Source organism: Mustelus asterias, chromosome 18, assembly GCF_964213995.1.
Source record: "Mustelus asterias chromosome 18, sMusAst1.hap1.1, whole genome shotgun sequence".
In the NCBI taxonomy this organism is placed as follows: domain Eukaryota; kingdom Metazoa; phylum Chordata; class Chondrichthyes; order Carcharhiniformes; family Triakidae; genus Mustelus; species Mustelus asterias.
This window is the reverse complement of record NC_135818.1, coordinates 89,452,250-89,474,046: the sequence shown is the minus strand read 5'-3', so window position 1 is coordinate 89,474,046 and position 21,797 is coordinate 89,452,250. Positions and strand designations below refer to the sequence as shown.

At 47.1% G+C, this 21,797-nt stretch overlaps 1 protein-coding gene across 2 annotated transcripts in view; it reads right to left on the bottom strand.

Moving 5' to 3' along the window:
- Positions 1–6,217: 6,217 nt before the first annotated feature.
- Positions 6,218–21,797, bottom strand: part of ttll5 (tubulin tyrosine ligase-like family, member 5) — a 340,921-nt gene continuing 325,341 nt past the window's right edge. For both annotated transcript variants that reach the window (XM_078234550.1, XM_078234552.1), the window contains one exon: positions 6,218–8,187. In XM_078234550.1, coding sequence (XP_078090676.1) covers positions 8,114–8,187 — 74 coding nt within the window. In that variant the 3' untranslated portion in view covers positions 6,218–8,113. The remainder of the gene's footprint in view (positions 8,188–21,797) is intronic.

Below are 21,797 nucleotides of genomic sequence, written 5' to 3'. Positions count from 1 at the left end.
CCTCTGACAGTGTGGCACTCCCTCATTACTGTCCCTCTGACAGTGCAGTGCTCCATCAGTACTGATCCTCTGACAGTGCAGCAGTCCCTCAGTACTGACCCTCTGACAGTGTGGCACTCCCTCATTACTGTCTCTCTGACAGTGCAGTGCTCCATCAGTACTGACCCTCTGACAGTGCAGTGCTCCCTCATTACTGTCTCTCTGACAGTGCAGTGCTCCATCAGTACTGACCCTCTGACAGTGCAGTGCTCCCTCAGTACTGACCCTCTGACAGTGCAGTGCTCCCTCAGTACTGACCCTCTGACAGTGCAGAATTCCCTCAATATTGAACCTCAGACAGAGCAGCACTCCGTCAGTACTGACCCTCTGAAAGTGCAGCACTCCCTCAGTACTGACCCTCTGACAGTGCGCCACTCCCTCAGTACTGACCCTCTGACAGTGCGGCACTCCCTCAGTACTGATCCTCTGACAATGCAGCACTCCCTCAGTACTGACCCTCTGACAGTGCGCCACTCCCTCAGTACTGACCCTCTGACAGTGCGGCACTCCCTCAGTACTGATCCTCTGACAATGCAGCACTCCCTCAGTACTGACCCTCTGACAGTGCAGCACTCCCTCAGTACTGATCCTCCGACAGTGCAGCACTCCCTCAGTACTGATCCTCTGACAGGGTAGTGCTCCCTTAGTACTGCTTCAAGAGCCTAGACTATGGAGATGGACATAAGAGTATAAGAAATTGGAGCAGGCAGGGCCATTTAGCCTCCTGAATCTGCTCTGTTCACGGTTACACAGAATTGCATCAATCCAGACTACAATGCCCCTATTCCTTTTCACTCTCCCCACTTGAGTGGCCTCCTGAACCATAGTGCCACGGTCAATTTGCGGACTCCCCCCTCAGCCACCACACAGGCAGTAAGAACCTTGTCCCCACTTAAATACGGGTAAAGGCTGAGGATCCTCCAACGCTACATTGAGGGTCCCTTTACCTGCCTGATTTCAGTCACAATTTCCTATCCATGACCATCAACTGGACCTGTACATCCTCTTAAGAATGTGACTGCCTTCTCATATCTCTGGAGAAGGACCTGAACCCATGATCTCCGAACTCAGATGCAACAGTTCGACCCCTGAGACCTGACTGATGGATCCCTGATTTGAACCATACTTGACCATGGACTGTGTGTCTCACTGTGCCCTGGGTTGAATGGATGAGACTTGGACAAAGAACAATACAGCACAGGAACAGGCCCTTCGGCCCTCCAAGCCCGCGCCGCTCCCTGGTCCAAACTAGGCCATTCTTTTGTATCCCTCTATTCCCACTCCGTTCATGTGGCTATCTAGATAAGACTTAAACGTTCCCTGTGTGTCCGCCTCCACCACCTTGCCCAGCAGCGCATTCCAGGCCCCCACCACCCTCTGTGTAAAATATGTCCTTCTGATATCCGTGTTAAACCTCCCCCGCCTCACCTTGAACCCATGATCCCTCGTGAACGTCACCACTGACCTGGGAAAAAGCTTCCCACCGTTCACCCTATCTATACCTTTCATAATTTTATACACCATTAGGTCACCCCTCATCCTCCGTCTTTCCAGTGAGAACAACCCCAGTTTACCCAATCTCTCCTCATAACCAAGCCCCTCCATATCAGGCAACATCCTGGTAAACCTCCTCTGCACTCGCTCTAAAGCCTCAACATCCTTCTGGTAGTGTGGCGACCAGAACTGGGCGCAGTGTTCCAAATGCAGCCGAACCAACGTTCTATACAACTGCAACATCAGACCCCAACTTTTATACTCTATGCCCCGTCCTATAAAGGCAAGCATGCCATATGCCTTCTTCACTACCTTCTCCACCTGTGACGTCACCTTCATGGATCTGTGGACTTGCACACCCAGGTCCCTCTGCGTATCTACACCCTTTATGGTTCTGTCATTTATCGTATAGCTCCCCCCTATGTTAGTTCTACCAAAATGCATCACTTCGCATTCATCTGGATTGAACTCCATCTGCCATTTCTTTGCCCAAATTTCCAGCCTATCTATATCCTTCTGCAGCCTCTGACAATGTTCCTCACTATCTGCAAGTCCAGCCATTTTCGTGTCGTCCGCAAATTTACTGATCACCCCAGTTACATCTTCTTCCAGATCGTTTATATAAATCACAAACAGCAGAGGTCCCAATACAGAGCCCTGCGGAACACCACTAGTCACAGGCATCCAGCCGGAAAAAGACCCTTCCACTACCACCCTCTGACTTCTGTGACCAAGCCAGTTCTCCACCCATCTAGCCACCTCCCCCTTTATCCCATGAGATCCAACCTACCATGAGGGACTTTGTCAAACGCTTTACTAAAGTCCATATAGACGACATCCACGGCCCTTCCCTCATCAACCATTCTATCACTTCTTCAAAAAACTCCACTAGGTTAGTGAGGCATGACCTCCCTCTCACAAAACCATGCTATCGTTAATGAGTTTATTCCTTTCTAAATGCGCATACATCCTATCTCTAAGAATCCTCTCCAACAACTTCCCTACCACGGACGTCAAGCTCACCGACCTATAATTTCCCGGGTTATCCTTCCTACCCTTCTTAAATAACGGGACCACATTAGCTATCCTCCAATCCTCTGGGACCTCACCTGTGTCCAGTGACGAGACAAAGATTTGCGTCAGAGGCCCAGCGATTTCATCTCTCGTCTCCCTGAGCTGCCTGGGATAGATTCCATCAGGCCCTGGGGATTTGTCAGTCTTTATATTCCCTAAAAAACCTAACACTTCCACCCTTGTAATGGAGATTTTCTCTGACGGGTCAACACTCCCCTCCGAGACACTCCCAGTCAACACATCCCTCTCCTTTGTGAATACCAACGCAAAGTATTCATTTAGGATCTCCCCTACTTCTTTGGGCTCTTAGCATAATTCCCCACTTTTGTCCCTGAGAGGTCCGATTTTTTCCCTGACAACCCTTTTGTTCCTAACGTATGAATAAAATGCCTTGGGATTCTCCTTAATCCTGTCTGCCAAGGACATTTCGTGACCCCTTTTTGCCCTTCTAATTCCTCGTTTGAGTTCTTTCCTACTTTCTTTGTATTCCTCCAGAGCTCCCTCCGTTTTTAGCTGCCTGGACCTAACGTACGCCTCTCTTTTCTTTTTGATCAATCCCTCAATTTCCCTGGTTATCCACGGTTCTCGAATCCTACCCTTCCTATCCTTTTTTACAGGCACATGCCTATCCTGCAGCCCTAACAACTGTTCCTTAAAAGACTCCCACATGCCAGATGTGGATTTACCCTCAAACAGCCTCTCCCAATCAACAGCTGCCAATTTCTGCCTAATCCCACTAAAGTTAGCCTTCCCCCAATCCAACACCTTACCCTTGGGACACCACTCATCCTTTTCCATCACTATCCTAAAGCTAACAGAATTGTGGTCACTATTTGCCACATGTTCCCCCACTGAAACTTTGAAGACCTGACCGGGCTCATTCCCCAGTACAAGGTCCAGTATAGCCCCCTCTCCAGTCGGGCTATCTACATATTGTTCCAAAGAACCTTCCTATACGCATTTTACAAATTCCTCCCCATTCAGACTCCCAGCCCTATGCGATTTCCAGTCTATACCAGGGAAATTGAAGTCTCCCACTACAACAACCCTATTTTTCCTGCACCTATCCATTAATTCCTGACATATCCGTTCTTCCACTTCCCTTGGGCTGTTGGGGGGTCTGCTGTACATATCGAGAATCTGCTAAATTTGTGATCTTGGCTATACTGTAAAAACACACCGTCGCCTGGCTGCACTGATCATTCACAGGGCATTGCAGGAGCAGTGAGTAAATTAGTGGTGAAGAGGGTGCGGTGAGTAGAGTCATTGAGTCATAGAGGTTTACAGCATGGAAACAGGCCCTTCGGGCCAACTTGTCCTTGCTGCCCTTTTTTTTAAAAAACCCCAACGCTAATCCCAATTGCCCGCATTTGGCCCATATCCCTCTATACCCATTTTACCCATGTAACTATCTAAAAGCTTTTTAAAAGACAAAATTGTACCCACCTCTGCTACTACCTCTGGCAGCTTGTTCCAGACACTCACCACTCTCTGTGTGAAAAAATTGCCCCTCTGGACACTTTTGTATCTCACCCCTCTCACCTTAAACCTATGCCCTCTAGTTTTAGACTCCCGTACCTTTGGGAAAAGATATTGACTGTCTAGCTGATCTGTGCCCCTCATTATTTTATAGACCTCGATAAGATCACCTCTCAGCCTCCTACGCTCCAGAGAAAAAAGTCCCAGTCTATCCAGCCTCTCCTTATAACTCAATCCATCAAATCCTGGTAGCATCCTCGTAAATCTTTTCCGCACTCTTTCTCGTTTAATAATATCCTTTCTATAATAGGGTGATCAGGATTGCACACAGTATTCCAAGTGTGGCCTTACCAATGTCTTGTACAACTTCAACAAGACATTCCAACTCCTGTATTCAATGTTCTGACCAATGAAACCAAGCATGCCGAATACCTTCTTCACCACTCTGTCCACCTGTGACTCCACTTTCAAGGAGCTATGAACATGTACCCCTAGATCTCTTTATTCTGTAACTCTCCCCAACACCCTACCATTAACTGAGTAAGTCCTGCTCTGGTTCAATCTACCAAAATGCATCAGTAGATGAATAGATGATGGGTCTATTCATTCTGTGAAATAGATAATGTTATTAATTCAAACAATTTTGCAGAGCAACTGAAAAACAGGATAATCCTTTCATCGTTCAATAGTTTACAGTTGATCCACCCCAATCTTTCCCACACGCCCATCTATCTACTCCCTCTCAGTTTCACTCCCTCACTCCTGCTCCCTCCCTGTCATAGTAGCTGTGTTATTCTCCCCGTCCTTTTCTATTTTCCTATCTTACTGAAATATTCTTATCCATTAGTTTCTGCTTCTGACGGAGGAATGTTAACCTTCTCCTGTATCTTTGCAGCAGTAGCTTGATTGAACAACAACACAAACATCATTACACAGTGCTTCTGACATGAGAAATCAATAATTGCACTTGAAATTAGTGTGGTCCAATGCATTCGCCACTTGCCACATGTGGCTTATTGAAAATCCAGGTGTGGGAATCCAAATGTGACTAATTGGTATTCTCGGTGTGGATTATTGGGAATTGTGGAGTGGATTAATGGTATTCCATACATGACTAAAGAAGAATCCAGATGTAGCTAACTGGCTAAGTGTACTTCTAATCAGTAAATAAGAGCAACAGACACTGTCTTGAGGCCTGTGACAATCATATATATTCACATAGCCAATCTGTCCCTCAACTCCATTTAGCCACCTTTGCCGAATAATCCCTTAATGCTGTTACCCAACAAAAATTTATCAATCTATCTTGAAAGTTCCAGTCAACACCCAGCAATTAGACTTTTATTGTAGCAAGTTAAAGTCCAACAGGTTTATTTGGTATCACGAGCTTTCGGAGCACTGCACCTTCATCAGGTGAGTGTAGAATTGGGTTCACAACAGGGCATATATAGACAAAGACTCAACTGCAAGATAATCGTTGGAATACAAGTCACATCATGGCTACCATCGACACCGCAAACCGCCGGCTCAAAGTGGAGAGGATCTCTAAGAAGATCATGCATATCGACACAGATATCAAGTTTCAGACTCGCATTCCAACCATTATATTGTAATTGAGTTTGTGTCTTTATATGCCCTGTTTGTGAACACAAATCTCCACCTAATGAAGGAGCAGCGCCCCAAAAGCTTGTGATTCCAAATCAACCTGTTGGACTTTAACCTGGTGTTGTGAGGCTTCTTACTGTTGCCCACCCCAGTCCAACGTCGGCATCTCCACCTCATGAGTTTTATTGGGGAGATAGTTCCCGTTGTGTGAAGAAGTGCTTCCAGACATCACTCCCTGAACAGCCCACCTGTAATGTTAGGGTTCTGCCCTTTTGATCCAGATTCTCCATCAGAAAAACAATTTCCATCATCCAGTGTCAAATCCCTGAATAATTTAAAATGCCTCTAAAGACCCCACCAAGTGATTCACAGGATAGTACAGTTCGGCAAGCTCTCTCTCCACAAACACCACAGACTGGCTGTTCACGTCTCTTGTTGCTACCCTGTGCACTGGAATAACTCGGAGAAAATAACTGCTGGATGCAAAGGCCCACATATGAAAACATTAAGATTCATTTTAATACGTCAGCTGTAGGTTTATTTTTGAAACAGCTAAGTCTGTCTCGAGCAGACAGAGTACCAAATCCAGTGGTGTTTCCAGGAAGGCTAACAATGGACCGCTCTCCGATTTCACAGGTAATAAAAATTAGAAGGCGAGATGTCGCCCATCCCCATTATTATGTACAAAATAGTCACAGAGTAACATGCTCCAAAAACAAAATATTAACAAAGAATCATAAATATCAACATTATAGTCACTCTCTGCTGCCAGGTTTATTATGCACCAGCCCAATGGAGTTTCACAGGCCTGCGGTAAGAAGTCCCTGGACCAAGGGGAGGGGGGTTTTCTCAGTATGCCTCCCTTAGCTGTGTATTACCCTGTAAAATAACGCATGCATCTCATCCTTCAACCCAGAGGGTAAGAGGCGGATGTGTGGACTGGGAGGGGGGGCGGGGGGAGGGGGGGCAGCGGCGGGAGAGTATCATTCACGGGGGGGTGGGGGAGGGGAGGGAGTATCATTCACATGGGATTGCCGTTGTGGGGTGCAAGGATACCAAATAGGCAGAGCTCCCACTGTGTGAGCATAGCTGTGGAAGAGTCAAGGGCAATGAACCAAAATGTTGAGCAAGAATTTGAAATGGCAGCCAACACAGAAGGTGAGAACTCATCATTTACACCAGGAGTCATCAAACACATAGGTTCCCATATCACAGTGCTGCTGATACTGTCTGCAAAACCCCTCACCTCCATCAATTCTATCTGCCCTCCACTTGTGGCCCTTGGCAGACTTGTCGCTCTTTGTGGTTCTGGGCTTCCACACACAGACCTCTACCTCCTCAAAAACAAGGTCAGCAGACAAACATGAACAACATCACCTGCAAGTTCCCCTCCAAGCCTAACTTGGAAATATATCACCATTCTTTCACTGTTGGACTGCAGTGGTTCAAGAAGGCAGTTCACCGCCATGTTCTCCACGGCAATCAGGAATAGGCAATTCGTGCTGGCCGTGCCAACAATGCCCAGATCCTAAGATTGAATAATAAACAAGCGGGCTGTTCTGCTGTTGGCACTCATTGCTGTTTCATTTCCTTATCCAGTTTCCTACAACAGAAAGCAAGGACTAGGAATATGAGGATGGTCTGTCTAAGACTCCTCCCTGTGAGTGAGAGGTTCCATTAAGTTAAAGTTTTGTGCCCCTGTAAACAGACTAGGTGCCAATGGGTGGCTAATCGATTGGTTCTAAAAGGGTGCTCCCAGGAGCAGAGTCATGTCCCCACTCTGCATTGTGCCCCCTGTTCAAAATGGGTATTGTTTTGTGAGGAGCCATGCTGTAGTAGAAAGATTCTTTCTCAGACTGAGAAATCCCCACACGTTTGTGGCATTCCTTCAGGTGATTACAATCCTGTGTCTCAGCTGCAAGGATGGAAGAGCTGGCTAATTCCCTCTCAGAAGATGCAGTTCATGCAGCACTCAGATAGCGACATTAGCAGCTGTGAGTGGATAGACCTCCTCACATGGTATATACGGTGAGTCAATGATTACTGAATTATGTGGAACAGAATGGGTTGTTTGCAGGTGCTGCCCTTCCTCTATTGGGGGAATAATGGCTTGCTCCTTGTCGTTCAGCTCCTGGTGAATGGGGGAACCATTATGGTGAAGTCGCCAATTGTCGAGAATTGTCCACTGTCTGGGTTTCTGCTTCCTCTCCTCCCTCCCTGTTCCCTCAGAAGCTGCCAGTCATTAACCTCTTCGCCTATCTCCAGTCTGGTAGGCGTGGGGGACTGGGGATGGGGTTTGAAATGATTCATGGAGGAACAGCGTTGAAGACAGGTCTTTGATGTGGATCCTTCGATCTCTCTGTACCAATAGATTCCTCAATCCCTCGATAGCAGTGGGTTCAGGGAATCTGGCCTGCGAGGATCAGCTGCTCCATTCACTCTTATTTCCCAAAGTGTTTCTGGGTGGAAGGGTTAATCTGCTGCTGCTGAGTTGAGCTGTGAATATACAAACAGATAATAACATTTAACAAAATACAAACTCACAGATTGCCAGCTTTCCTCATCAGTCACACTGTTCACACTGGCACTGGGAAGGGGCTGCAGGAGCTGGTGAGGAGCTGCCAGACAGGGGGGAGAAACGCCTTCCGGTCTCTCAGAAAGAGCTGTCTGAGGATCTCAGGAGCATGTCTGTGCCGATCACCTCCAGACTGTAGTGTCCGTTGTGACTCAGCAGCAGCATCCTTGTCTGGGTCAAATGTTTTTTGGGTTCCAACCTTACTGCAGAGACTTGAGCAAAGACGTCTTAGAACATAGAACATAGAACATTACAGCGCAGAACAGGCCCTTCGGCCCACGATGTTGCACCGACCAGTTAAAAAAAAAACTGTGACCCTCCAACCTAAACCAATTTCTTTTCGTCCATGAACCTATCTACGGATCTCTTAAACGCCCCCAAACTAGGCGCATTTACTACTGATGCTGGCAGGGCATTCCAATCCCTCACCACCCTCTGGGTAAAGAACCTACCCCTGACATCGGTTCTATAACTACCCCCCCTCAATTTAAAGCCATGCCCCCTCGTGCTGGATTTCTCCATCAGAGGAAAAAGGCTATCACTATCCACCCTATCTAAACCTCTAATCATCTTATATGTTTCAATAAGATCCCCTCTTAGCCGCCGCCTTTCCAGCGAAAACAATCCCAAATCCCTCAGCCTCTCCTCATAGGATCTCCCCTCCATACCAGGCAACATCCTGGTAAACCTCCTCTGCACCCTCTCCAAAGCCTCCACATCCTTCCTGTAATGTGGGGACCAGAACTGCACACAGTACTCCAAGTGCGGCCGCACCAGAGTTGTGTACAGTTGCAACATAACGCTACGACTCCTAAATTCAATCCCCCTACCAATAAACGCCAAGACACCATATGCCTTCTTAACAACCTTATCTACTTGATTCCCAACTTTCAGGGATCTATGCACACATACACCTAGATCCCTCTGCTCCTCCACACTATTCAAAGTCCTCCCGTTAGCCCTATACTCAACACATCTGTTATTCCTACCAAAGTGAATTACCTCACACTTCTCCGCATTAAACTCCTTGGCTGGATTTCCCACACAGTACGGACAGAGTTATTAATAATTATAAATAATTTCACGGCACTATTGCAAAGAAATGATTTATAAAAGGCAAATCGTGCTTAACAAATCTAGTGAAGGTATTTGAGAATGTAACTGGTATAAAGAAGAACTCATGGATGTGACATATTTGGATTTTCAGAAGGCTTTTGATAAGGCCCTTCATAAGAAGTTAGTGGACAAAATTAAAGCACATAGAAGAGGGCATAATGTATTAGTATGGACTGAGAATTGGTTTACAGACAGGAAACAGAGTTTGGGAATTAATGGGTCTTTTTCTGAGTGGCAGGCAGTGATTAGTTGGGTACTGAAGGGATCAGTGCTTGGATCCCAGCTGTCCATGATATATATAAATTACCTGGATGAGGGAACCAAACGTAATATTTCCAAGTTTGCCGACGACACAAAACTGGGCGGTTTTGTGAATTGTGAGGAGGATACAAGGAGGCTTCAAGGTCATTTAGATAAGTTGAGTGAGTGGGCAAACACATGGCAGATGCAGTACAACATGGCTAAATGTGAAGTTATAAATTTGGTTGTGAAAAACAAAAAGGAAGAATATTATTTAAATGGTGATGTATTGGGAAGTGTGGATGTACAAAGTGATCTGGGTGTCCTTGTACACCAGTCAATGAAAGTGGGGAGGCAGATGCAGCAAGAAATTAGGAAAGTAAATGGTATGTTGGCCTTCATTGCAAGAGGATTTGAGTTCAGATGTAGGGATGTCTTACTGCAGTTATGCAGGGCCTTAGTGAGACCACACCTGGAACACTGAGTGAAGTTTTGGTCTTCCTAACGAGGAAAGGATATACTTGCCATAGAGGGAGTGCAGCAAAGGTTAACGAGGCTGATACCGGGGTTGGCAGGACTGTCCTATAAGGAGAGATTGGTTCAGCTAGGCTTGTGTTCACTGGAGCTTAGAAGGATGAGAGAAGATCTGATTGAAATGTACCAAGTTCTAACAGGGCTGGACAGACTAGATGCAGGGAGGATGCTTTGGGGAATCTAGAACTAGGGGACACAGTCTCAGGCTACAGGGTAGGACCGAGATGAAGAAAGATATCTTCGCTCAAAGGGTAGTAGTGAACATGTGGAATTCTCTACTGCAGAAGACTGTGGATGCCAAGTCATGGAGTCATACAGTGCAGTACAGGAACCTTCAGCCTATCAAGCCTTTACCGACAATAACGACCACTAAAGACATGCTAATCCCTGCACTTGTCTTTGAATGTTACGATATTTCAAGTGCCTATCCAAATATTTTTTAAAGGTTGTAAGATTGCCGGCCTCCACGACCTTCCCAGCCAGCGCATTCCAGATTCCCACCCTCTGAGTGAAAGCTTGTTTCTCAAATCCCCTCTGAATCTCCTGCCCCTCACCCTATGCCCCCATGTCACTAAATGTATTCAAGAAAGAGATACATTTAAAAAATATTTTAATAGCTTTGAGGAGTATGGAAAGAAAGCGGGAACATGGCATTGAGATCGAGGATCAGCCATGATCATATTGAATGGTGGAACAGGCTCAAAGGGCTGAATGGCCTACTCCTGCTTCTAGTTTCAATATTTCTATATAAAAGCAGGAGGGTTCTCTCTGGCATTCAAGACCAATATCTATCCCTCAACCAACACTATTAACCAGATTCTCTAGTCATGATCACATTGCTGTTTGTGGGAGCTCACGCTGTACAAGTTAGCTGCTATTCATCCTACATTGTAAAAGTTATCACAGCTCAAAATCTACCACATTGACTGCAAAATATTTTGCCCTCTGATTTTGGAAGGTGTTGCAGAAATTCAAGTCTTTCTATATTCATTCTGTTGTTCATCCCATAACCCTTCAACCCATTGCCAATAACAAATCTAACTCCTCCTTAAATTTACTCATTGTCCCAGCATCCACCGCCCTTTGGGGTAGCGAACTCCACAGCTTCACAACACTTTGGGGGAAGTAGTTTCTCCTCAACTCTGTTTTAAATTTGCTATGATGTGGAGATGCCGGCGTTGGACTGGGGTAAACACAATAAGAAGTCTCCCAACACCAGGTTAAAGTCCAACAGGTTTATTTGGTAGCACAAGCCACTAGCTTTCGGAGCGCTGCCCCTTCATCAGGTGAGTGGGAGTTCTGTTCACAAACAGGGCATATAAAGACACAAACTCAATTTACAAAATAATGGTTGGAATGCGAGTCTTTACAGGTAATCAAGTTTTAAAGGTACAGACAATGTGAGTGGAGAGAGGGTTAAGCACAGGTTAAAGAGATGTGTATTGTCTCCAGCCAGGATAGTTAGTGAGATTTTGCAAGCCCAGACAAGTTGTGGGGTTACAGATAGTGTGACATGAACCCAAGATCCCGGTTGAGGCCGTCCTCATGTGTGCGGAACTTGGCTATCAGTCTCTGCTCAGCGACTCTGCATTGTTGTGTGTCGTGAAGGCTGCCTTGGAGAACGCTTACCCGAAGATCAGAGGCCAAATGCCTGAGACCACTGAAGTGTTCCCCAACAGGAAGAGAACACTCTTGCCTGGTGATTGTCGAGCAGTGTTCATTCATCCATTGTTGTAGCGTCTGCATGGTCTCTCCAATGTACCATGTCTTGGGACATCGTTTCCTGGAGCATATCAGGTTGACAATGTTGGCTGAGTTGGAAGTGGATGTACCGTGTACCTGGTAAATGGTGTTCTCACGTGAGATGATGGCATCCGTGTCGATGATCCGGCACGTCTTGCAGAGGTTGCTGTGGCAGGGTTGTGTGGGGTCGTGGTCACTCTTCTCCTGAAGGCTGGGTAGTTTGCTGCGGACAATGGTCTGTTTGAGGTTGTGCGGTTGTTTGAAGGCAAGAAGTGGGGGTGTGGGGATGGCCTTGGCGAGATGTTCGTCTTCATCAATGACGTGTTGAAAGCTCCGGAGAAGATGTCGTACCTTCCCCGCTCCGGGGAAGTACTGTACGACGAAGGGTACTCTGTCCGCCATGTTTGTCTTCTGAGGAGGTTGGTGCGGTTTTTCGCTGTGGCGCGTCGGAACTGTCGATCGATGAGTCGAGCGCCATATCCTGTTCTTATGAGGGCATCTTTCAGCGTCTGAAGGTGTCTGTTGCGATCCTCCTCATCTGAGCAGATCCTGTGTATACTGAGGGCTTGTCCGTAGGGGATGGCTTCTTTAACGTGTTTAGGGTGGAAGCTGGAGAAGTGGAGCATCGTGAGGTTATCCCGTGGGCTTGCGGTACAGTGAAGTGCTGAGGTGACTGTCCTTGATGGAGATGCGTGTGTCCAAGAATGCAACCGATTCCAGAGAGTAGTCCATGGTGAGTCTGATGGTGGGATGGAACTTGTTGATGTCATCATATAGTTGTTTCAGTGATTGTTCACCATGAGGCCAAAGGAAGAAAATGTCATCGATGTATCTAGTGTATAGCATCGGTTGAAGGTCCTGTGCGGTGAAGAGCTCTTGTTCGAACTTGTGCATGAAGATGTTGGCATATTGAGGTGCGAATTTGGTCCCCATGGCTGTTCCGTGTGTCTGGATGAAGAACTGGTTGTTGAAAGTGAAGACATTGTGGTCCAGGATGAAGCGGATGAGTTGTAAAATTGCATCTGGAAACTGGCAGTTGTCGGCGTTGAGTACTGAGGCAGTTGCAGCAATGCCATCGTCATGGGGGATGCTGGTGTAGAGTGCCGAGACATCCATTGTGACGAGGAGTGCTCCTGGTTCAACTGCACCATTTGTGCTGAGTTTCTGTAGTAAGTTCGTAGTGTCGCGACAAAAGCGGGGGTTCTTTGTACAATGGGTTTCAGGATGCCCTCGACGTAGCCGGAGAGGTTCTCGCACAGGGTCCCATTGTCCAATACGATGGGATGGCCGGGTGTGTTTGCCTTGTGTATCTTCGGGAGGATTACTGCAAAGAAGTGAACCGACAACTGAACAACAATGAACACTACAGACAGTTACCCGCAGATCGGACCAAAGAACACACCCGTCAACTCAACAGACTGATCAAGACCTTTGATCCGGACCTTCAGAGCACTCTCCATGCTCTCATCCCACGTACTCCCCGCGTTGGAGATCTCTACTGCCTCACAAAGATACACAAGACAAACACACCCAGCCGTCCCAACGTATCAGGCAATGGGACCCTATGCGAGAACCTCTCCGGCTATGTCGAGGGTATCCTGAAACCCATTGTACAAAGAACCCCCAGCTTTTGTCACGACACTATGGACTTCCTACAGAAACTCAGCACATATGGAGCAGTTGAACCAGGAGCACTCCTTGTCACAATGGATGTCTCGGCACTCTACATCAGCATCCCCCACGAAGATGGCATTGCTGCAACTGCCTCAGTACTCAACTGCCAATCTCCAGTTTCAATTTTAAAACTCATCTGCTTCATCCTGGAACACAATGTCTTCACCTTCAACAACCAGTTCTTCATCCAGACACACGGAACAGCCATGGGGACCAAATTCGCACCTCAATATGCCAATATCTTCATGCACAGGTTCGAACAAGACCTCTTCACCGCACAGGACCTTCAACCGATGCTATACACTAGATACATCGATGACATTTTCTTCCTTTGGACTCATGGTGAACAATCACTGAAACATATATGATGACAGCGGGGGCTGGATAGGGTGGAGGCGGAGAGATTCTTTCCACTTAGTAAGGAAGTTAAAACTAGAGGACACAGCCTCAAAATAAAGGGGGGTCGGTTTAAGACAGAGTTGAGGAGGAACTTCTTCTCCCAGAGGGTGGTGAATCTCTGGAATTCTCTGCCCACTGAGGTGGTGGAGGCTACCTCGCTGAATATGTTTAAAGCGCGGATGGATGGATTCCTGAGCGGTAAGGGAATTAAGGGTTATGGGGATCAGGCGGGTAAGTGGTACTGATCCACGTCAGATCAGCCATGATCTTATTGAATGGCGGGGCAGGCTCGAGGGGCTAGATGGCCTACTCCTGCTCCTATTTCTTATGTTCTTATGACATCAACAAGTTCCATCCCACCATCAGACTCACCATGGACTACTCTCCGGAATCGGTTGCATTCTTGGACACACGCATCTCCATCAAGGACGGTCACCTCAGCACTTCACTGTACCGCAAGCCCACGGATAACCCCACGATGCTCCACTTCTCCAGCTTCCACCCTAAACACGTTAAAGAAGCCATCCCCTACGGACAAGCCCTCCGTATACACAGGATCGGCTCAGATGAGGAGGATCACAACAGACATCTCCAGACGCTGAAAGATGCCATCAAAAGAACAGGATATGGCACTCGACTCATCGATTGACAGTTCCGACGCGCCACAGCGAAAAACCGCACTGACCTCCTCAGAAGACAAACACGAGACACGGCGGACAGAGTACCTTTCGTCGTCCAGTACTTCCCCGGAGCGGAGAAGCTACAACATCTTCTCCGGAGCCTTCAACGTGTCATTGATGAAGATGAACATCGCGCCAAGGCCATCCCCACACCCCCACTTCTTGCCTTCAAACAACCGCACAATCTCAAACAGACAAGGCAGCAAACTACCCAGCCTTCAGGAGAACAGTGACCACGACCCCACACAACCCTGCCACAGCAACCTCTGCAAGACGTGCTGGATCATCGACACGGATGCCATCATCTCACGTGAGAACACCATCCACCAGGTACACATTATATACACTTGCAACGCGGCCAACGTTGTCTACCTGATACGCTGCAGGAAAGGATGTCCCGAGGCATGGTACATTGGGGAAACCATGCAGACGCTACGACAATAGATAAGTGAACACCGCTCGACAATCACCAGGTAAGACTGTTCTCTTCCTGTTGGGGAGCACTTCAGCGGTCACAGGCATTCAGCCTCTGATCTTCGGATAAGCGTTCTCCAAGGCGGCCTTCACGACACACGACAACGCAGAGTGGCTGAGCAGAGACTGATAGCCAAGTTCTGCACACATGAGGACGGCCTCAACCAGGATCTTGGGTTCATGTCACACTATCTGTAATCCCCACGACTTGTCTGGGCTTGCAAAATCTCACTAACTGTCCTGTCTGGAGACAATACACATCTCTTTAACCTGTGCTTAACGCTCTCTCCACTCACATTGTCTGTACCTTTAAGACTTGATTACCTGTAAAGACTCGCATTCCAACCATTATTTTGTAAATTGAGTTTGTGTCTTTATATGCCCTGTTTGTGAACAGAACTCCCACTCACCTGACGAAGGGGGCAGCGCTCCGAAAGCTCGTGGCTTGTGCTGCCAAATAAACCTGTTGGACTTTAACCTGGTGTTGTGGGACTTCTTATTAAATATTCTACCCCTTAACCTAAGACTCTGACCTCTTGTTCTAGAATGTCCCACAAGAGGAAGCATCCGCTCCATGTCTACTTTATCCATACCGTTTATCATAAGACCATAAGACATAGGAGCAGAATTAAGCCACTCGGCTCATCGCGTCTGCTCTGCCATTTAATCATGGCTCATATTTTTCTCATCCCCATTCTCCTGCCTTTTCCTCATAACCCCTGATCCCCTTATTAATCAAGAACCTATCTATCTCTGTCTTGAAAACACTCAATGACCTGACCTCCACAGCCTTCTGCAGCAAAGAGTTCCACAGATTCACCACTCTCTGGCTGAAGAAATTCCTCCTCATCTCTGTTTTAAAGGATCGTCCCTTTAGCCTGAGGTTGTGCCCTCTGGTTCTGTTTTTTCCTACTAGTGGAAACATCCTCTCCACATCCACTCTATCCAGGCCTCGCAGCATCCTGTAAGTTTCAATAAGATCCCCCCTCATCCTTCTAAACTCCAATGAGTACAGACCCAGAGTTCTCAACTGCTCCTCATACGACAAGCTCCTCACTCCAAGGATCATTCTTGTGAACCTCCTCTGGACCCTTTCCAGGGCCAGCACATCCTTCCTTAGACACAGGGCCCAAAACTGCTCACAATACTCCAAATGGGGTCTGACCAGAGCCGTATACAGCCTTTATCATCTTGTATATACCTCAATTTGATCTCCCCTCATTCTTCTAAATTCTAGAGAGTCTAGGCCTAAACTGTTGTACCTCTTACAAAGCAGCTCAATATGCAGACTACTCATATAATCAGCCTTTCAACACTTCACAAATCTATTTACTAATTAACTTCTATCAGGATTCCCGCACCCCCACCAAAGTACCAAAATCATAAATGAAATCCAATTTAATTGTAATAAAGGTAAGCAATCCCACTTTGTTCATCTCAATCTATCTGCAGCCTTTGACAGAGTTGCCCACACCAGCCTCCCTCACTGCCTCTCCACTCTCCTCCAGCTAGATGGGACTGCATTTGCATGGTTCCACATTTATCCATCAGATCATAACCAGAGATTCAGCTACGAAAGCTTCTCTTCCCACTTCCAAACCGTTATCGCTGGTGTCCCCCTTTGATCTATTCTTGACCCTCTACCATCTCACATTTACCTGCTGCTTCTCAGTGACGTAATCCAAAGATACAGGCCGGGATTCTCCAGCCCGCTGTGCTGCTCGAGCAGTGCAGCAGGCCGGGAGACATCAGTGGGGGCCTATAGCGAGGTTCACTGGTCGCTTTTTTGTAGTGTAATCAGTTCTGCGCCGATTTCCGGCCTGTATTTCCATATGATTAGCGGTCCCAGAATGGTATTTTCTGGGCCTGCTGATATCTCCCCTCCCCCCCGCCAGGAGTGGTTCCCACCAGCAGGGTTTACAACTGTTCCCCACTAACAGGGAACAGGGGTCCTCACCCCGCTAGTGGGGACAGAGGCCATTGAGACCCCTCCAGGAGGTTGGGGGCAAGGGGTCGTGCCCCTTGGGCAGTGCCAGCCTGGCACCCTGGCACTGCCCAAGGGGCAAATTGTTACTGCCAAGGGGGCGGGGCAAGAGAGGCAGGTGTGACCTATGGGGGGGAGCGATTGATGATCATAACATCATCCACCTTTGCCCCGTCTCAATAAATCTGCTGCAGAAACCCTCACCCATACCTCTGCTGCAGAAACCCTCACCCATACCTCTGCTGCAGAAACCCTCACCCATACCTCTGCTGCAGAAACCCTCACCCATACCTCTGCTGCAGAAACCCTCACCCATACCTCTGCTGCAGAAACCCTCACCCATACCTCTGCTGCAGAAACCCTCACCCATACCTCTGCTGCAGAAACCCTCACCCATACCTCTGCTGCAGAAACCCTCACCCATACCTCTGCTGCAGAAACCCTCACCCATACCTCTGCTGCAGAAACCCTCACCCATACCTCTGCTGCAGAAACCCTCACCCATACCTCTGCTGCAGAAACCCTCACCCATACCTCTGTTGCTTCTAAACTGGATGATTCTAATGCATTCTTGGATGGTCTCCCACATTCTACTCTCCGTAAATCTGAGGTCATCCAAATCTCTGCTGCCTGCGTCCTACGACATACCAACTCTGTTTGTCACCCAGGTGCTTGCTTGTTGACTCCTGGTTAAAGAACACTTCAATTTTAAAATTCTCATCCTTGTTTTTAAATCTCTTCATGTTGTTAACCTCTCCTTATGTCTGTAATCTCCTCCAGCCCCAAAACCATTTGCGATCTCTGTGCTCCTCTAATTCTGGCATCTTAGGCATCACTGATTTTAATCCCTGCACCATTGGCCACGCCTTCAGCTGTCTAAACCCTAAGCTCTGGAATTCCTTCCCTAAATCCATCCATCTCTCTACTGCTCTTACTCCCTTTGGACTCTCCTTAAAACCTCTTGTTTATTTGACCTAATATCTTCTCATACAACTCAGTGACAAATGTTGTTTTATAATGCTCCCTTTGAAACACCTTTGGATGTGTTATTCATTTAAGGCTTCGATATAAATATTGTTCTCCTAACAGATAACTACAACATATCCAAGATAGTGTTTTTCTGAGCCAAAGATCCTATATCTCCCCCCTCTTACTGCAAGCACAACTCAACCTATAAAACACATCTGGCATGTCATGCATGACGAATAATTATTGGGCAAGACGTCACATAGCACACAAACAGGAGGAGGCCAATCATCCCTCGAGACTACCCAACATTTAATTAGATCATGGTTATTCTGTACCTCTATTTCATTTACTAGCCCTGGTTCTGTAACCTTTAATATTTCTACCTAACAAAAGTCCACCTCAATTAAATTTTCAATTGACTCTCAGCCTCAATAGCTTTTAGTGGCAGAGTTTTAGATTTCCGTTCCACTTTGGTTCACTGGCTAGACCAGCATCCCTAACTGCCCATGAGCAGGTGGTGGTGAGCTGCCTTTTTGAACCGCTGCAGTCCATGTGGTGTAGGTACACCCACAATGCTGTTCGGGAGGGAGTTCGAGGATTTTGACCCAGCGACTATGAAGGAATGGCGATATATTTCCAAGTCAGGATGGTGAGTGGCTCAGAGGAGAACTTGCAGGTGGCAGTGTTCCCTGTATCTTCCTAACATAGTTCCTAGCGGCCCTTGCCCTTCTAGGTGGTAGTGGTCATAGGTTTGGAAAGTGCTGTCTAAGGAGCCTTGGTGCGTTCCTGCAGTGCATCTTGTAGATAGATAGCTCTGATGAGTTTGCAGCCACTCCAAGGCGAATGTATCCTTCCTGAGTTGCTGTGTCCAGAACTGAACAGTTACGCCAGATGGAGTCTGATCAAGGCTCTAATAATGATATATTATAACTTTCACCCCTTTGAATTCCTTTGTTCTCGAGGTAAAGGCCAACATTCCACTAGACTTTTTAATTATTTATGAGGCTGTGCATGAGCATTTAATGATTTTCGTCCCTGGATATCCAAATCTCTCTGCTTCTCCAGTGGAGTTACTGACAGAACTGCATCCTTTTACCATCTTCAATAAAATACCATGTTACTCTGCCTAATATAGTTCCCAGCTGCAACTTCCAACTCATGTTTCCATCCCACACTGCACAATCTGTTGGCTTTTAAAACTGAACATGGCTGGATCACTGCTCCCTGACTTATTTTGTCTCTCTTGCCCATTTTGGTCCTACTGGTGTCAGCCTTGGGATCTTGAAATAAAAACTAAACATTGCCTTTGGTTTAAATGTTCATTCCCTCCACCACTAATGCACAGTGGCAGCAGTATGCAATATCTATAAGATGCACTGCAGGAACTTGCCAAGGCTCCTTCGACAGCACCTTCCAAACCCGTAACCTCTGCTACTTAGGACAAGGGCATCTGGCACATGGGAACACCACCACTTGCAAGTTCCCCTCCAAGCCACTCATCATCCTGACTTGGAAATATATCACCATTCCTACACTGTCGCTTGGTCAAAATCATGGAATTCCCCCCTGAACAGCACTGTGGGAGCACCTACACCACGTGGACTGGAGCTTTCAAGAAGGCAGCTCACCACCACATTTTCAAGGGGCAATTAGAAATTGTCCAGTACTGGTAATAGATGAAGCCTCGCGTTCAAACATACTGAGCTATCTTTCTCTACTTGATGCGGATCATATTTCTGGATTTTATAAATATAGATTTGCTTTTATTTGCGAACTATTCTGGGAATGGCCCGTCTTTGCAGAGTTCATTAAATGCTTGCTGCTCACTGCCATATTACCAGCTGCTGAATGGAAACTACGTGTAATCCTCCAGCACTTCCACCTCTCAGTTTAATGAGCACAGAAAAATCCTCTTACTAAATCCCTGTGGCAGTGAGTGGAGCTGTCTTGCTTCGAGTGCATTTACAATCGGACACCTGATCTCAGCAGACCCAACAGCTGCTGAAGAGTCATCTGATACCCTGACTCCCGCATCTGGGCAATGAGCCAGCGACTCATTCAATATCCAAGGGATTCCTGACACTGGCACAGGGAGATATGCAACAGTGAATGACAGAGAGCTGGAGAAAGAGAGAGAGAGGTAGAGCTGGAAAGAGAGAGCTAGATAGAGAGCCAGAGAGAGAGGGAGAGAGCTAGAGCAGGAGACCTAGAGAGAGAGAAAGCCATAGAGAGAGCCAGAGAAAGAGAGAGAGCTAGAGAGAAGTAGAGTTTATTTATTAGTCACAAGTAAGGCTTACATTAACACTGCAATGAAGTTACCGTGAAATTCCTCTAGTCACCACACTCCAGTGCCTGTTTGGGTCACTGCACCTAACCAGCACATCTTTCAGACTGTGGGAGGAAACTGGAGCACCCGGAGGAAACCCACGCACACACGGGGAGAACGTGCAAACTCCACACAGACAGTGACCCATGCCGGGAATCGAACCCGTGTCCCTGGCACCGTGAGGCAGCAGTGCTGTGCCCCTAGAGACCTAGAGAGAGAGAGCCAGAGGGAGAGCTAGAGAGAGAGCTAGATAAAGAACCAGAGAGAGATAGAGAGAGCCCATCTCTAGATTATTCTTATTCGTTCATGTGACATGGGCATCTCTGGCTAGACCAGCATTCATTGCTCATCCCTAATTGCCCTTGAGAAGGTGGTGGTGAGCCGCCTTCTTGAACCACTGCAGTTAACTCTATGTTAACGGAACTTCACTGCCCCCCACTCTGCGTTAATGCACCCTCACTCTGTGTTAATGAACCCTCACTGCCCTCACTCTGTGTTAATGAACCCTCACTGCCCTCACTCTGTGTTAATGCACCCTCACTGCCCTCACTCTGTGTTGATGCACCCTCACTGCCCTCACTCTGTGTTAATGAACCCTTACTGCCCCCCACTCTGGGTTAATGGACCCTCACTGCCCTCACTCTGTGTTGATGCACCCTCACTGCCCTCACTCTGTGGTAACGGACATTAACTGCTCCCACTCTGTGTTAATGCACCCTCACCCTCTGTCCAAGCTCACTAATGCAAGATGATGAGTTGATGTACACAGAGACACCCATCAGTCTTATGATGAACTGCCCCAGCCACACTGTCTCTCAGTACTTCAAGTACACAAAGGAATGGCTCTCTAAGATCCCTGATTCAGGTGGCCCATTGATGCTGAGTTGTGGATCCTCGGCAATCCATTTCAGATCTGCAGAGAGCTGAACAACCAGAGGTTGGAGTTTGAGGTAAGGCCGAGCCCTGGAAACTTCTTCCCAGTTCTTCAAAACAATTCAGTAAAAAAAGCAGAACTTCAAACGAACACGAAAGTGTGTGTGTCTAACCCTGACTAGCCACATTCCTTTATGTCATTCACAGAATCCTATCATATTTCAGTGTTTTTTTGACAGCTTAAATCTGGATGTATAACCTTCTGCATTGTTCTTAACCCAGGCTTATTCAACTAAGCATGTTTTCAAAAAGGAATTAACGACACATGACCTACTGTACTGCTGACTTTACTGGCAATCTGTTACACATGTCTGATACTGCCGGGCCAAGCATCAAGATGTCCTTCAATCTCCAGGAGTTGAAGATTAGTTTCCAGGATACTCTTAGGAGCAACCTTGGAAAAAAGTTACAGGGTCATTAATGAAGTAGTATTTTCCGGGGATGCATCCTAGGTTGCTG